The 18,334-nt window shown below is 42.7% G+C and overlaps 1 protein-coding gene across 6 annotated transcripts in view; it reads right to left on the bottom strand.

The window, feature by feature from the left end:
- Positions 1-2,204: 2,204 nt before the first annotated feature.
- LOC310677753 (uncharacterized protein) overlaps positions 2,205-18,334 on the bottom strand; it is a 148,976-nt gene continuing 132,846 nt past the window's right edge. For 5 of the 6 annotated variants that reach the window (XR_014511395.1, XR_014511396.1, XR_014511398.1 and 2 more), the window contains 2 exons: positions 7,528-7,742; positions 2,205-6,617 (listed from right to left, as the gene is read on the bottom strand). Coding sequence is in view for 1 of the 6 variants with exons in the window: in XM_083440997.1 (XP_083297123.1) it covers positions 7,682-7,742 (61 nt within the window). In the remaining 5 variants the exon portion in view is untranslated. The remainder of the gene's footprint in view (positions 6,618-7,527; positions 7,743-18,334) is intronic. The other variant, XR_014511402.1, reaches the window with a different exon arrangement.

Raw genomic sequence — 18,334 nt, 5'->3', positions numbered from 1 at the left:
CCAGTTAAGTGGTGGTTAAGACTGTTGCCTGCTCAGATAGCAGCGAATTTCCCCTGCCTAGTCACAAGAGAAATCCACCAGAGTAAAGGAGGTTTCCCAAAAAATCAGCATGGGTTTGGTGGGCCAACATTCAGAACTTATGTCGCCCCATGTTTTGCCAGTTAAAATATAGGCTAGCCTTCAAAATCTGCATTTAAAAATGAGCACAAACTGTATCAAAGAATTCTGCCATAGCTCTGGTTATGCATTGGTATCACCTGTTTGGATCCCTCCAACACAGACGGTGATGGAAAATGTTTATTTATTTGTATTTATTGAGAAAGCTTTTACACTCACTTTTCTCACAGAGACTCAAAGTGCTTTTCAATAAATAATGCATCATAATGCAAATAAGATATTTCTGCTGTAAATGAATACTTTGAAATTCCACGTATTCTCCTGCTGATGTTTGATGTCTCTTCTTAATGCATTTCTTCTTTCAGAGACTCTGCTGCTGGTTTCATTTGCTGCTATTTGAATGCCTACAGGGAATCCACATTCCAATCCTGACAATTTTATCTGAATACTCTGTGGCTGATTGTCAGAAACAACCAAGAGAAACTTTCTTGCTGATACTTAATGCTCCAAGATAGCAGGATCACAATAAATGTTGTTTTCTAATGCTTGGCAAAGACTGGAGGGAGCTACTTACAATGGATCTGTTGGTTAAAAGGGGAGTTCGTCTAGCAAGGCAGGGGTGGGGGGGTGGGGGGGTGGCCAGCACCAAGCAGTTTGTTTGTCCCTCCATCTGGGAAACCCACCAAGCTGAACACAAGCCATCCTTTGTGGCCTGCCAAAGGCTTTGCAACTCCCCTATTTTTGTAGTCTCTGACAGACATAAAAATGAGGTTTGTCAAGATCCTGTTCTACCATGTTGGTGGATTATGTGTGCTTTGATAGGTCACAGGTTGTGCTTCCTTCATTGTGCCCTGGTGGGAGGGAAAGGCAAAGAGGTAGCTCCATTGGCTGGATGAGAGCCATTAAAATGTTTCCCATTGTAGGCTTGATCAACCTATGACCCACCAAGACAATTCTAGCAACACAGCAAAGTATTGCGGTTTGACTGATGTTTAACAGCATTCTCTTGCAAACAGGAAAAAGAGCAAGTTCAGTTGCCACACATAATGGGTGATCTGTATGCTGCTTGGTGGGTCCCAAGCTGGGCAGGCCTGGATAAAATCTTGCACCTTTAATAAACAGTAATAATAGATACCAGATTTGATGGTGGGCAATGGGCCATTCTCTCTCCCCCCCCCCTCACCTCCCAACCAGTTAAATAACTTGCTATAAGGTTACTAAAGCTCTTCCCAAGCTTTCCATTAGAGGCAGGCAAAATTTCCAGGAACAGATCCAGATTTCACACCTGGTAAATCGACAAGCCTCAAAGGAGGTTGTGAGGCAAGTACCTTTTCCCTCACAGACTATTAGAAATGAATTTGAGTGCTGCTTGCAAACCTGTGGCATTCCCACCCGCCACCCTCCCACTTTCTGCAATCACCATTTGGCAAACTCAGTTACTAGTATTTACATATGTAGGTTTATGCACAGATGTGAAGCTGATAACAGAAGCAGTTATTCCATTTCTGTAAAACATGGCTTGTAGGCTTATGTACCTGAGGACATGCATTCACTAAGTTAGTTTCAGAAACGAAAGATCCCTTACGGCTCGGCCTCCTGTAAAAACACACCACAGGGGTCTGGTAGGACCTGATTCACTTGTGCTTAAAGTGTGGCTGCCTGCGGTCATCAGCATTGAAAGAGACGGCATCATGGGCTGCTTCACGGGGTTAAATGAGGGGAGCCTTGTTTTTCCAACCTCAGTAAGAGGGAGCAAAAGAGGACTGAAGCTTGTGCACAGCTCAGGTGGGGAAGAAGCATAAGCTGAGGTTGGGAGCGGGGTCTCTCCGTTGCTGCAACTGCATCATTGGGGGCACATCTATGGAGAGCTGAGAGACGCAGGACGGGTGGACATGCCTTTTCCAAACTTGTAAGTGTACTTTTGGCAGTAAAGAGTTAAATCCTCACCCTGACAACTTAGTGACACCCACTGTAGCGGTTTGTAAGCCAAGTGGCAGTCTTGCAAATATGCTGAATAGGAGGGTCAAAGTGTTACTCTTCAGAACATAACAACAATTTTACTCCACTCAATTGACACTTAAGGCAAATTTTTTACAGCCCAAAACATTTTATTGAACTTATGAGATAAATCAGATCTTTTTCTAAAATATGAATTAATTGACAAGCATAAAATTATACAAATTCTAAATATAAAATCCCAAATAAAACTATTTTCACATATGTTTACTCTGGAGATGACCATAACATCTTCTTTAATTTATACTGTCCCATTTCATAGATTGAAGCTGGCTTAAAAGTCATATTGCCCTTGGGAACTGCATTTTTAGGTGAGGGGAGTGGTTCTCCAACACAGAATTCCCAGCATAATCATACAGTTCCCAAGATACTTTGGGAGGACTGTGGCATGGATGGTCTACTTGAAAGTGAAATGGGTTTTCTGGGCAAGCTGCAAAGCTGCTCCTCAGGGAAGGCAGTAGGTTGTATAGTTATCTCCTGATTGGGGCAAAATCACTACCCTGAAACCACACAACCTACTACCTCATCCTGCCAGAGCGCTGGGTGGCGTTGATAGAACATAGCTACTTCTTGGCTTTTGCTTCCACAATCAAGAGAGTCTTGCATGTGGTGATGCATAAATGTATTTGGAGTGAAAGGCAAGCCTGCCATTTCCACTGGGTGACAACCAGGGGTTGCTCTTCAAGGAATCCAACAGAGCCAAAGAGGGGATGATGGTGCTCATTCCACTAGGATACACCTGTATTTAGTGCTGCTGGCCATTCTCCAGGTGTTGCAGTACAGCGCTGGCATCATGCTCTCCTTCCTATGTCCACCAGCCCTTTCCCCACCTCCTAGTCACTCCTCAGTACTAGCAGCAGCCTTGAAATGCCTTCTGCTTCCACTCATGAGTCACTACTCCAGGTCTATTGTGTGGGATTTTCCTACCATGTGGTCTTGGTCCATACTTTACCTCTGCTGCCACATTGTAGCACCCTCTGATAATAACCAAATGGGCCCTCTCCTCTTCTTCACTGCCACCTGCCAAATGGGTCTATTCCTGTCTCAACTGGAAACCTTTAGTGGCCAAGTAGTGCTGTAATTTACATTTGGAGGATATTGCGATCTGTGCAAACTTCCTATGGAACTACTGTACTAAAGAAAGATGCTCTCTTCCACAAGAGTTATTTTTTTTGCAAAACATTTTAAAGAAGACCATACTGTTTGGTTAGCCAAAATGTGTACACCTAGACACAGAGGCCACCCTTATCCAGCACAACTCAGTAAGAGGACATTATTTGGTTGGTGTGTTTGGCCCTTGAATCACGTCCTTGGCTCAACGAGGTCAGTGGATGGGCTGATTCAAATACTTTAAGGTTCCGCTCTCCTGTCCCATACATTCAGTATGCATCAGTAACAGATGTTGTTTCCTGATACGGTGATGGAACGTCCTGTGCCGCTATCACAGCCACTTCAGGAAAGACAGTAGATTGTATAGTTATCTGACAGGCAGGGTATAACCCTAAAACTATACAACCTACTACCTCACCCCAAAGGACAGTCTCACTCTGATGCAGATGAGGTCCAACAAATCCCTGGGTTGAATTATAGTAACCTGCAAGACAAAAAAGATCTCTAGAGGGAGGAAAAATTAATGGTGTTGCTAATCAGTGCATTACTAGTTTAGACACAATACAATCTTTTAGGAATATTCTACAAATTCCACATTTATAACAATCATACTTTAGCTTTTATTGTTGTTAGTAATCCAGGTAGTCCATCTTTATTATTTATAACCTGACATTTAACTTAAAGTATGTATGCATGACTAACATGGGTTAATATCCTGCATTCTATGCACAGGGCATGGAGCTGTTGGGGTCTGGCCAGGCACCACCAGGCTTGGCCAGTGGGTGTTCACCTACTGGAGGCTACACAAAGCCCATTCTTAATAATATATCAGCCAGGGGGCCTGATAATTTTCTGAACACTGTGATGCCCCAACCGAGATGGCACCCCACACAAGTCACCCTGAATTTATTTTATTAATTCATATAGAAGCAAGCTTTAAAGACTATGTTCAGCATCTGAAAGAGATGCCAGAACCATACTGGGCCAAAACTAATGCATACATTAACGCTCCATTTTGTCTACCTCTATCTTCCCATTTTGGGATCTGCTCTGGAAGATCTCAGGCCGGAGTCTTTCCACGTACTGCTGCTTGGTACCCTTTAACTGGAGACAGCATGGGCTGAATCTGGGTCCCTCTGCATGCAAAGCTTGTGCTCTACTGCTTAATAAAGGCATCTTCAATGCAACTATCAAGGCAAGCTACTGTGCCAACACAATTCATCAAACAAAAGGTGTCAAAAGATCCCATCTTTCTTTATGACCAATGCAGTGATTGCTCTAATGATTCATTAATTCCCAGATGTGTATGGTATTTATCTGTTGCATTTAGATTCCATTCTTCCTCCAGGAAGCTCAAGGTGTACATAGTTTTCAGCTCTCATTTTATCTCCACAACAATTCTGTGAAGCTGTTAGATTGAGAAAATGTGGGTGGCCCAAAGTCACCTCGTGAACTTCGTGGCCAAATGGCGCTTTGATTTTTTGGCCTTCCCAGTCCTACTTCAACTCTCTAACCACTACACCACCCTGACTCCATGTCCGCCTGACCTAATCTGTAAGGACCAAACCCTCTGAAAACATGAAGAACCATTTGTGTGGCAATATGCAAGGCAGAATTACTTGTTATCAGAAACTCTGGGCTAAATAAAAAATAACAGTCCTCTGCCAAATTCCATCCCAGAGCTTAGAAACATGTTGTTGGAGTGAAAATCCCATCAGGCCCAGGGACAGGAATGATGGAAAGAGTCCAGCAACATTGCAAGACAGTGTATGGACTACCCCAATATGAAATCATGAAATATGATTTACTAGTATCCTGAGAAACTTTATGCAGAGCATTTCACTGCCACTGCTGGCAGGCGCCAATGATGTAGGGCTAGGACAGGGAAAGTCTCAAGGACACCCAGTCAGTTAACATGTTGTTGTTTGATACATGGGTCTTGACATGGGGTTGCCACTCTCACATTTTTTGATAATGTGTACTGTCACCCACAGGTGTGTGTGTATGTCTCATCTGCTGACCTCAGCTGATCTGATCATTTGGGGTTTAATGTGCTGTTTTGATGTACTGATATTATCTGGTCTGACCCAGACATACAACGGTCTTTAGAAGTATAAACTCAGCAATAATTAACATGTCTGTTATCTGTTCAGCAGAATAATGTACAATGTTTAGAAAGATCAGTGTTTAAAGCAAGCAGGTTGCAGGAGATTCACATGGGCATGCAGAAAATACTTTTTGTGTGTGTAAAAAAACCCCAAACCTCAGTCTTTAAGAGCAGCACTTAATTGCTCCACAGGTGAGTCATAAGCTCCGTCATAAATATTAACTACAAACTGTTAGTCTTACACATGATTGTCCTGTGGTTGTCAACAATAAAAAGGTTTGGTTACATTAATGCTTAATGTGCCTGTTATGAAATGTTTTTGCTCAAGGGTGAAAACCAATTACTTTTGGGATTTTATAAGTGCTTGTAAATTTATTTTAACTGGTTAAAATGTTGCTTAATAAACCAAAGCGGCACGTACGGAGTCCATCAGAGATCCATTCCACAGTAGGAAAGCCGGTACTCTTCCCCCACCTCCATTCCCAGCAGTTTCAGTGCTGAGTGAAGAACGCACTTTGGGAGAGGGGGACTGATGGTAATAAACACCTCAACAGTCTCTCCTCCAAAGGCACCAAGCCAGCTATTTTTGTTATGTAATGGGAAAAACGACAGTTTTAAGGTAGGAGAGATATACAACCCCAAAGGATAACAACTGCCAGGATCAGAAGCTTCATAAAAAATTATAATGATATGGCCATAAACAGGGCTGTCAACCTTTCATTTTAAAAAAATCACCAGCCAATGGCAGCTTCCAGTCTGCCCGGGGGGGGGGGGGGGGGACAGCAGCATTGGGAATTTCCTTCCCCCATCAAGACTGCTGCACCAGTGTGTGTGTGTGTGTGTGTGTGTGTGTGTGTGTGTGTGTGTGTGGTGTGTGTATGTTTGAGTTCTCCCTCCCCAGCCCTCCCATGGCTGCTATTTAAATTTCTTATGCCAGGCATATTAAATACATACATGCATGCATCTCATGAGTTATAGTGCCAATGTTAAAACCTCTTACACTGTAATATGCAAAAGTAAGTCTAGTGTCATCTTGGTTAATTTTAGAAGGGATCAAGGGTAATGGTATTTGCCTGACCATCATCAACAACCACCTGGAGTGGGAACCCATCATGTGGTAGGTATCCTGTCCAAATGCGTCTTGACAAACTCCTCCAAGTAAGCTGGCACCAGAAGAGTGGCTCCTGGGCTTGCCGATCAGAAGGTCGGCAGTTTGAATCCCCGCGACGGGGGGAGCTCCCGTTGCTCAGTCCCAGCTCCTGTCAACCTAGGAGTTTGAAAGCATGCAAAAAAGTGCAAGTAGATTAATAGGTACTGCTCCGGCGGGAAAGTAAACAATGTTTCTGTGCGCTGCTCTGGTTTTGGTGTTCCATTGCACCAGAAGAGATTTAGTCATGCTGGCCACACGACCCGGAAAGCTGTCTGTGGACAAATGCTGGCTCCCTCAGCCTGTAAAGCGAGATGAGCGCTGCAAGCCCAGAGTCGTCTGCGACTGGACTTACCTGTCAGGGTTCCTTTACCTTTACAACATAGTGGTTACCTGCAGTGGATGGGACCCAAGCAGTGTCACCCTACACTTCGGTGAGGATGTCCAGGAGAAGTCAACTGGTAGCAGCAGTTTGGGGTGGGGGGCCTAAGGGTGGCAGGGGTTATAGCAAATCTTGGCAAAACCTGAAATCAGTGTTGGGGCAGAGGGACTACTAAAGTCTGATGCAAACCCTGATGTCTTCAATCTCTTCCACCTTCCCTTGCCTGTAAGAAGGGGCCTTTCATAGTTCTGAACAAGTAGAGCCAGGCTGCTTTGGTCTAGCTCTGTGAGGTCAAGATAGGATTCAGAGAGGCTAGTTGAGTTTACAGTCTGAAAGCCAGGCCCACAGAAAAGACCCTCTATCCTTTTTCTCATACGGAATAATTCCTTATACCCAGTCCATTGAAGCAGATTGTTTCCAAATAAAATGGGACAGGATTTAAATGGGGAGCAATCCAGTCGAAGATAAGAGCTTTTAATTCCCATCAATTTCTCTCTCTCTGCGTATGCATGTACAAATGCGTCTGAGCGAGAGTTAAAGCACGTGCTCAGCTCTGGAACTGAAATCAGTGAAAATGATTTCAGTGAAACCAGAAGTACTTGACTGTGGCTGGATTGGGGCCTTATAATTTTTCCAGGACCCTCTTACCTGTGCTCCTCCGTTGCTTTGCTGTGTTAGTGCCAATGGGCTTTATGCCCACCGCCGCATGGTGCTGAAATGTGACATGTGCAGCTGAGGGAGGCAGTGGCAGCAGCAGCATGGCGGAACCAGTTTCCATGATCTCAACAGGAGGCTGTGATGGCTACCAGATGGTCTGAGTTCCGAAAGCGGTACCAAGCCAATTTTTGGGATGGTTAAGAAACCTGAGGGGAGAAGAGAAAGAAAGAAAGAAAGAGAGATGGGAAATGTATTGAGGAAGAAAAACAATCACCTTAAATAACAATTCAAAGTAAGGCTTTGTGTACACTACCTGACAAGAAAAAAAAGGGGCCAAGCAGAGCGAGGACTAAGAAGAGGTTTCAGACAATTTTGTAGAAGTCATACACCTTTTGGATATCCAGTGGGCCATGAATGAAACCGGGCCAAGGATTACAAAAGAGTTAGAGAAACCATTTAAATTATTTATCTAGCCCAATGCATAAAACTCATAAGAAAGCCACAGTCTGCACAGTGGGAACTGCCCCCTAGCAAGGACTGCTGCCTTCAAGTTGCTAATTATATAGGTTGCTATTTCCAAATCTATCAAGTTTTCACCACACAGCAGTTTTAAAATAACACAACATCCTGGTAGTCAGAAGTAACATATAACAGGACCATAGCATTGAGCAAGATGAAATAAGGGATGCAAAACCTGGGTGTTTGGGCCTAGTGCAAATGTCTGAGATCCAGCCACCTGGAGGCACAGAGCCTGCAAAGCACGTAACAAAAGAGCACTTTGTGAGACAGGACTGTAACTCAACTGCAGTAGGGATGCTGCTTTCCAGTGATTTCCATTTTTTAAAAAAACTATTCTGTTGCTCTGAAATGGAGTATGTGTGTCTTTAACTCACAGTATAAAGCTTTTATGTAGTTAAACCTTCATTAATGGAGTGAAACAAAGGCTTCAAAGTGTCAGAAAGCAAGCAGATCGCTGCTGCCATGGTGCTCAACAGCATGCTATTCTCAGTGTCAATTATTCATGATGCTTTTGCTGAGGGCTCTAATTTTACATAAGTGAAAGTAGCAAGGGAACCGTTACGACGATCAGCTAAGAAAAGCACGGAAAAATGGAAACTCGACTCAGAACTGAAGGTGCACTTTACTGCGCTATGTTTTACAGGATTTCCTGTTCAGAAGCTGCCCCCACAGAAGTGACCAACTTCTCTTTAATTTCAGTGGTCTTGATGAGGGATGTGGGCACACAGTACTGGTGATGGCACCAATCAACTGGCCAAGTGGAGGATGGTGATGGGAAGAAGACAATCCCACCTCCAATCTCAAGCGCTGCTGCTGGTTTGCTAACCAGGGATGTGGCACACAGCCATGAAGATGGATTGGGTACCCGCCCCCAGCTACGAATAGTGCATATGCAGAATCAAAAAGAGCAGCTTAAAGAAAGAGGCCGTGACCCTCTTTGGTCTTCAGGAAGGGTCCTGGCCTTGATGCCCGCAGGAGACATGGGCACAGCCTCTTCACCAGCAACCCTGCCTCATCTTCCAGAACTGCCTTTCAAAAGAAGGTCTCCAGTGCTCAGAGTTTCCAGTATTTCCGGCTACACACGTCAAACCCCCCCCCCCCTTTTAAATCATGCCTTCATGGATAATGTTTTTCAGCTTCTTAAAACTACAGTTTTCATTTTTGAATTGTTACTCTTTTGCTTTGTTTTTGATTGTGACTCCAAGTTCTTAAGCACCCACCCAGCTGGCATTAGAGAGGTGGATTCTCTGTGGCGCCCACAGCCCTGCTGGTTCCAGCTGACTAGGGAAATCAGTGGGAAATCAGTCGGCCTTGGCTCCATCAGAGGCATGGTCCTACTCCTGGCTACAGAAAGTGGGAACGCAGCCTGTGGTGGCCTGTGCTCTGCAGCGCTTTGAGTGGGCCCATTTGGAGCCTCTGCAGCACCTCAGCCCCTCCAGCAAGGCAGTCCAGGGATTAGGACTGCTCTGCTTATAACCGGAAAGCCTCCTCAATTTTAATTTAGAGGAAAAAACCCATACATAGAATAAGCAGAAAAAGAAAAACTGCTACTGTTGTGTGTACTGTTCTCCATCTACGCAGTTTTCTTTCCAACTATTTATACCCAATCACCGTATGCCAGACGTCATGGATGCCTCAGCTGCATTGCAGGGGAGAAGGCACCCCTGGGTGCCTCCAACTCTAAGATTCTGGGATTCTATGAAACTTTCTCTCTTCTAGTGACAATGATAATGAGTGCATGTTTTTATATGAACATTTATATGTTTTAGGAAAAAAGGATGCAAACTTCTTAGAATGGGCTGTTCTCTCTGTATCTCCCTCTGTCTCACTTTGTCTGTAAAGCTCTATATACATTGTCCATGCTATATAAACAAACAAACAATCAAATAACAGTAAAATGTTCATGCATTTCCCACCTACAGCATAAATATAGTCAGAAAATTAAGATTCTATGATGTCCAGCAGGAAATTACAGAAATGTTTAGAGTTGCTTTCACTGTTCACACTTGTGGTAGTATATATGTCTGTTTCTTGTAGATGACGGAAAGGAGAATTAGTATCATTGTTATAATTATTTATTAAATTTGCATACCGGCCTATGCCTGTAGATCTCAGGGCAGTTTACAACATAAAATTATATTATACAAAGCACAAAATACTTAACAAAAACCAATATTCCCCCACTTCCACAACACATGTAAAAGGGCATCAGATAATAATCACCCAAGGTCTGGTTAAAGAGGAATGTCTTCACCTGGTGCCTACAGGACATTCACTTTCACTTGGCTTTTACATTTATTTGAAATTGTCAGGATTTTCTGGAAATTCTCTCCTGGACTCCTGCCATTTGAAAACTTGTAGTATGCATAACAGTAATACAGTATTAATATAGAACATTTCAAGCAAAGCAAGCAAGTATAATTAGTCCTATGCCACAGTTGCTGAGGCAGATGTAGAGTTAAAACAGCTTGCCTTGGGCCAGCTAGAGAGTTCATAGCAGGGGGAGTCAAACTTTGGACTTCCCAACTAGCTCAGTCTTAGCCCATAAACTGCACGAAACTGACTAGTACAAAACTACTATGAGTAAAAACTTCTAGTCTAGAATATGAGTCCAGTAATAATTACAATAGTCGGAAATACCAGCACAATGACCACTAGGTGTCATAAGACAATCTTACAAACAAATGAGCAGCAATTAGCTGCTCAATGCACCAATGTGCTACATCAGCAAAAAAATGTTTTGACATGAAATCTGTTTAAACTTGTCATGAGTCACGTGAAAACACATGTACACACACTCTCTCTGACTCACAGTGTACTGGAGTAGCAGGCAAAGATCTGAAAACACCATCAAAAGTTTCTCTAGCCTACAACCATATTCTCCCATACATGATTATGTGTGCTAAAACCTGCTTTCCAGCCTGTGGTTTTCCCTTCCATTCATGTTCAGGACACAACTGCTGGATTACACACCATATCAACATGCAATCTGAGATGTCTAAGATCTCTAAATGCTAACTACAGTACCTTGAAGCTATAATAATAAAGCAATAATAATAATTTTATTATTTCAACCCTGCCCTTCTAACTGGGTTGCCTCAGCCATTCTGTTGTTTTCAAAGGTCTCGGCATCTGCTACATCTGGAACTTCCCATCCGTCCTGGGCAGCATGGACAATAACAGTCAGGGATGCTGGAGTCCAACAACTTACGGAAGGCATTGCATTGGCTATCCCCAAACTACACTTTAAAAACTTTTATCAGAGGGGGATCTTTTTTGAACCAAAATTTCAAGAGTATGTAGCTGAGAAGATAAGAGTCACAATCAAATGGCCTGTCTCATCTCCAAAATACTGGGGTTGTCAAGTTTCTAATATATTGTATTATACTGCTAGCACACAAAGAGTGCCTCAAAATCCCCAAACCAGTCAACGATAGTCTCAAAGTAGAATCATACTGCCCAATCTCATTGATAAATCAGGACTACAAGATATTCACATCAATCTTGGCTAACCACATAAAATTTTCCTACACAAATTAGTAGCCCCAGACCCCATTAGGAAATTACTGAACCTGATTGAACATAGCAAAACAACCAAACTCCCACTGATAGTTATGTCCTTGGACATCCTCAAAGCATTTGATTGTCTGGAATGGAAATACCTAATAGCAGTATTAGCCAACATGACATTTGGCCCCAACCGCCTACAAACCCTCAAACAAATTTACTCCCAAGCCTCAGCAAAATGCAGAATTAACAATATGGACTCCAATACCATAGCAATCCCAAGAGGCACAAGACAAGGATGCCCACTGCCCCCCTTCCTATTCATCCTGGCCCTGGAACCCCTTGCAATCTGACTCTGGGCAGCCCTCGACATCAAGGGAGTGGAAATAAAAGGCAAAACCTATAAAGTAAGTGATGGTCATGACACCAGACCTCACAACCACAGCAATCACTCTTCACAATGGTGTCAGCCCCACAGGTGAACTTTGCAAAATCTGAGGCTATATGTTTCAACACCCTCCCTCATATCCAAAAAGAATTCACCTACATCATAAAAATAAAGCTCTGCTGCACCATATTCAGGGGTACAAATAGCCAGAAACCTCCTCCACAACTACAACCCCCTGTGGCAAGAAATCAATGAATACCTGAAGTCCAACTTCACCCCCTCAGACTAAAAATCATGATCAAAATGATCACCACCCCAAAATTAACCTACCTATTCCAAACCCTTTCAATTTGGATTTCCCCAACCCAACTCTGCTAATGGCAGAAAAAACTGCCAGGAATAAGCTCCAAATACCCTCCTCAGAAGAAGGATGGGGGAATTCCCAATATAGGACTATACTACATTGCCAACCAAATGTGCCACATAATCCCATACATCCTAGAAGATGAAAGGAAACAGGGAGATAGACACAATCAAAAAAACACCCCACAACACCATACCAACTCCTCTAAAACAAACTAAGGAAAATCCCCACAACACTAAAAGGTTCACACAGACCATGCTTTAAGCATGGAAGGAAAAAGGTGGAAAACTGTTCCAACCCCATCCCCATTAACCCTCCTGGGCCACCACCCACTATTCGATCATGCAGCCCAAAACTTCCAAATGAAAACTTGGCAAGCCAAAGGTTTATATTGTCACAGACTTCTACAAAAATAATAAACCCATACCAACACAATAAATACAAACTAGGGGATAACCCACTCTCAACTGCATGCCTTCTTAAACAATCCAGCAATAAAAAGCAGCCACAAGGCCCTTGAAAACCTTCTGCTGACAGCAGAGGGACATGGCAAGGGGACTGTATCTACAATATAAAAAGCGCTGCTCCAAAATCCCACAAATCCCCTCAACTCAATCAAAAAACAATGACTGTGGTCTAAACCTCCTTTTATCTTCATCTCAGCCAAAAGAAGGGAACTCACCTTGAAACTTATCTAACCTAACACCATATATGTTGGCGTTGATAACACTCAGGAACATCAAAAACATGCTGAAGAGGCTGTGCCTCTACAAGCACAAGCATCCACTTGTGGTGGGATTGCCCCCAAATGCAGCCCTTTTTGGACATCAGTCCTATAAGAAGTATGCAAAATAACTCAACAGGTATTAGAAGCCACCCCAGAACTAGCTCTATTGAATATTTTCCAAGACAATAGCACACATTCACACCACAAAGAGCTTATAACCTATCTACTCTCAGCAGCCAGGAGCATCATAGCTAGACACTGAAGGGACCTGTCAGGAGTGAACATGAACCACTGGTACCAAATAGTAGGGGAAACAGCTTAGTAGAAAAGCTAACCAACAAACTGAAACTAACACGGGAGTAAAAAAAGAGAGAGGATGACTTCACCCTGGTGCGGCTCCCCTTTCTTACACACACAGCCCAACAGGACAACAAGAACCCACTGACAGCATATGAATTGATATGGCTAACTTGACCCAACTAGCCCACCCCACCGGCAAACAGAACTCACTGCAGTCAACTGTAGACAACTAACCATCCTCCGGGCATCCTAATCTCTCAGTGCCAATGAAAACAAATAAATGAATAGAAAGAGAACCTACCCATGTGACACTGACACAAAAACCTCGCACACGTACCATGTAAAAGAACAGAAATTTATTACCCCCTTTCTCTCCCACCTTTGCTCTTTCTTCCCAACCCTCCTTTTCCCCAAACCTATACTGTATACAACCTCAAAGTCTCACATTGAATACAGCTGAACTGTTGAAAGAACTTTATGATCTGAAAATGGAAACGATATATGCACTTCTGTAAGCCCACAAAATCTTTAATAAAAAACATTTTTAAAAAGAGTGCCTCAAAAATAAGATTATTCAAGCACATCCTGAAAATTAAGGCTTGTGCCATTAAAGTTAATTAAAGCACTGCCGTGCCCTAATGCAACAAATGTATTAAAAATGGCTTTCTGCAGGTAGGAAAGTTATGGGAAAATGCACTGAAAAATGTGAAATGAGTGAATGACACAAAGGAAGACATATACAAAGCCATTTTGGCATATAAGTTGTACATAAATTTTAAAAAATCACCATAAGCGATCTGCAAAGCAATTCAGGATGAATGCATAATAAGCAGGTTGTCTGGAGAAGCCCTAACACGCCTCCAAATACGTGTCTACAGCCGAACCGCATAAAAAGACATATTTGCTCCAGTCTTTCATTCAAAAACAGATCAGAAGGAATTGTATCAAGCATTTGGAAACCTACAATACCCATCCAGCAAAGTGAAGAGAAAGATTAACTAGGCCCGAGTGGTATCTGCAAGCAACAGGACAACTGAAGTCTTTGTTCTTGGTGCAAACTTTGGTAATGAATATGACCTGTACCCCTCATATGACTGGCTGGGGAAATAAAATGCAGTAACATACAGGTCCTTTCAAAACAGTAGATCATAGTCACCAAGGAGAGTATTTAGAAAGCTATGCATGGTGAAATAATCTTGCAACTGTACTTTCATGCCTGAAGTCATAACTTTTTGTAGGAGTCCAGTAACACATCTGATAGTGCAGTTGCTTTCAATATGTAGCACCCCATATCTATTCCCCACCCACCCGTCATTCAAGCTGTACAGCACTGACAGTACTGTACTGCCTGACTATTTTCATTTGGGATGTTCTCATGCCCTGCCCTGCCTGTACCTGGGTACTTTCTGTCTCTTTTGAGGCAGAAATATTGGGTGCTGCTACTTGTATGATCCCCTTCATGTTGTGGCAAAGGGGCTTGAATAACTCAGAGAAGCTATGAGCTATGCCGTGCAGGGCCACCCAAGATGGGCAGGTCATAGTGGAGAGTTTTGACCAAACGTGATCCACCTGGAGGAGGAACCGGCAAGCTACTCCAGTATCCCTGCTAAGAAAACTCCATGGACAAAGACAACTCCATGGACAAAGACACTCAATATGCCAGCAAGTTTGGAAAACTCAGCAGTGGCCAGAGGATTGGAGATCAGTCTACATCCCAATCGCAAAGAAGGGCAGTGCCAAAGAATGCTCCACCTACCGCACAATTGCACTCATTTCACATGCTAGCAAGATTATGCTTAAAATTCTACAAGGAAGGCTCAAGCAGTATGTGGACCGAGAACTCCCAGAAGTGCAAGCTGGATTTAGAAGAGGCAGAGGAACCACAGACCAAATTGCAAACATGCGCTGGATTATGGAGAAAGCTAGAGAGTTCCAGAAAGACATCTACTTTTGCTTCATTGACTATGCAAAAGCCTTTGACTGTGTCGACCATGGCAAACTATGGCAAGTTCTTAAAGAAATGGGAGTGCCTGATCACCTCATCTGTCTCCTGAGAAATCTCTATGTGGGACAAGAAGCTACAGTTAGAACTGGATATGGAACAACTGATTGGTTCAAAATTGGGAAAGGAGTACGGCAAGGCTGTATATTGTCTCCCTGCTTATTTAACTTATATGCAGAATTCATCATGCGAAAGGCTGGGCTGGATGAATCCCTAGCCGGAATTAAGATTGCTGGAAGAAATATCAACAACCTCAGATATGCAGATGACGCAACCATGTTGAAGCTGTATCAGTGGACCAGGAGGCTCCCCAAGCATGTCCTGACCATCTCTACCATCTGCCCATCATCATGTTCAGTGGCAAGACACCACCAGCCCCACAAGTGCATCTGACCCAGACTTTGCACTTGCAAATCGTCTTCCAATTATGAGGAAGACTGAGTGCCACCATTGCCACCATTCCTGCCTGTCTGGTAGGGCTGCTGGTTTTTAAAAGAGCTTTTCTAAGTTTTCCAGAGGTTTAGAGGGTGTTTTCAGGCTTTGTCAATGGATGCTTCAATTATACACAATTTCACATACATGAACAGTGCCTTGGAACGTAACCCCCACGTAAATTTAGGATTTGGTGGATGAGGAGTACCTCACCTGCAGACAACCATGCAGATGGTTACATAGCTCATTTATTTAGAAATATCTCAATCCTTTCCTTATCTGGCATGGCTTTTTCATGGCACATTAGAAGAACTACCTTGCCCTGAACATGGCAACGTTCTAAAATTGTAGTCACCCCTAAACCCTTCCAGGACCTCTCTAAAATTTAATCACACTGACCAATTTCATTATTTAATCATTATTATAAATTATTTATAGCACTTTTTTAAAGCAAATACTGAGATAATACATCTATCCTGTTTTTGCTGGCCTTGTCCTTCGCTGCCAAATCTCAAAACTCCATTGGGGAACTGCTAATACAATAGAAATCATTACAGGAAGACTCAAAAACCTAGATAGTTCTAAACATCTATAGGACCTTTGACTGTGTAGAGATGAATTACTTAGTTGGCATAACAAAAAAGAAGAGATTTAGCCAATATACTAGGTTATTGGAACAAATTCATGGAAAGGTAATTTTATTGTATTCTGCCCTGAGATCATTGTGATAAATATAAATATTTTATAAATATAAATTTTGTAAATATAAATATATAAAATATTCTAGATATAAACATTTTAAAGAAATATATGTATATAAAAAATATGCATACCCCATAATTTTCCAATCACAGGTGAGACTGTAACTGTTAAAACAATTTTTTCTCAAAGAAATGTGTTGATACCCAGCAAATCTCATATCCTGTTTAAAACAAAAATAAGGTTTGGGAACCAGATGTAACACTTATAATTGAAACCCTAGAAAAACGGCCTAAACACAGATAATCCTACAGGATTTTTCTATTTAGAGGATTAATATAATCTATGGAAATCACATTACAAAAATTAAGAAACATTAAAAATGGTTTCAACAGACTTTTAGACATGGAAAAGTATTATTATTTGGTAGCACAAGCCCAAAATTATTTAGTGCAGTTTGTCATATAGAAGGCAAATGATAGTTGCTATTTTGATAGTTGGCAAGTTTTGAGATTTCATATTTGACAACTGCAAAAAAAGATGGGTGGGATATAAACTCTCTGTTCGACTTCTGTTCTATGTCATATTTTGTCTCTGGTTGCAACTCAGCTAGTTGCCTCTCCCCCATCCGGTACTCCATATTTAAAGGCATTTGACAGATTGTGGAGATAATCCTTCTCCTTCTCTGAGAGAAACATAGACCGTCAAAAAGTGTTAACAATCACGGAGGACTCTCTGTTCAGTAAATGTATTGCACAAAGGACAAAATCTGAGCCTTCTGAAAGCATGTTACAGGCAAGGGTCAAAGCTGAGCTTCAAGTTTGTCTGGAGTTATATAGGTCAGCCCCTGCTATGCAGATGCCGCATGAACCTCATGTCTTTATGCGCCCAGCTCTTCAGTTGCAAGTACTTGTCTGGGTGCCAGAACTTGGGATGGACCAAGAAAGGGGGCTGGGTGAGGGTGGCAGAGGTTGGACTTCCCAGTCTATGTCTTTACAACCTTGTCTGTCAACTAAAACTAATATTGTTAGTAATTTCCATCCCCACTCAAGAAAAATCCTATCTGCCTTGACTGCACTTTTGCCAATGCCATTTTAAAAAATAATTTCATCTTCTCAGCTTAACATTTTTCTAAACCCTTTTCTCAAGGCAACTAGAAACAATGCATCTGAAAGCTAGTCCCTCCCTCAGATGCACTGTGATTAATGTCTATGTCGAATGGACCTGGGGCTCGCTGAAAATGTCAAAATGCTGCCTTGTGTAGTGTCCATTCCCCTGGGTACAGTGTGGTGCGGCTCAACCAGTCAGCGTGTGCATTGGACCTCCTAGATAATATGTGTTCCAGTGAGGTGGTTCTCCACCCAGAGTAGGAATAACGTAGATTCCTGTTGTAGATTGGCTGATTTGGTCCTGCCTTCCCTGTTGATACAGGAGGGAGCACCTGTGTTGTCCATTCAGATTAGGATGTGAGACAGACACATGCTATGGAAGAAGTGTTCAGTGGCTAGACGAGCTGCCCAAAGTTTGAGTCAGTTGATGCTAGTAGGCCCCTGAAAGTGCTCACACAAGGTCTCACACAAGGCCTTATGGGGCTACTAGGCCACATTATCACCCATCAGGGCTTCCAGCTCTACGATTCTATGATTCTAACTCAGTTTGGAAACCTAAGAGAATGAGTTCATGGTGAGTTTCGGCACCTCTTTTTCTAGGAAAAAACACTGTGGAAAGCTACCCCTCCCTTTGTCCGCTAGGGGCACAAATAAGCCCAACTGAGTGATGCTACACGCACAATCTCTGCCTTATCAGGATTCCCAAATAATGTGGTCGCTTCCAAGCACGTCCAGGGAAACACACTTAGAG

Source organism: Podarcis tiliguerta (assembly GCF_965153285.1).
Source record: "Podarcis tiliguerta genome assembly, chromosome: 5".
Taxonomy (NCBI): Eukaryota; Metazoa; Chordata; class Lepidosauria; order Squamata; family Lacertidae; genus Podarcis; species Podarcis tiliguerta.
The sequence above is the reverse complement of the archived record's forward strand: the minus strand, read 5'-3'. Positions and strand labels throughout refer to the sequence as shown.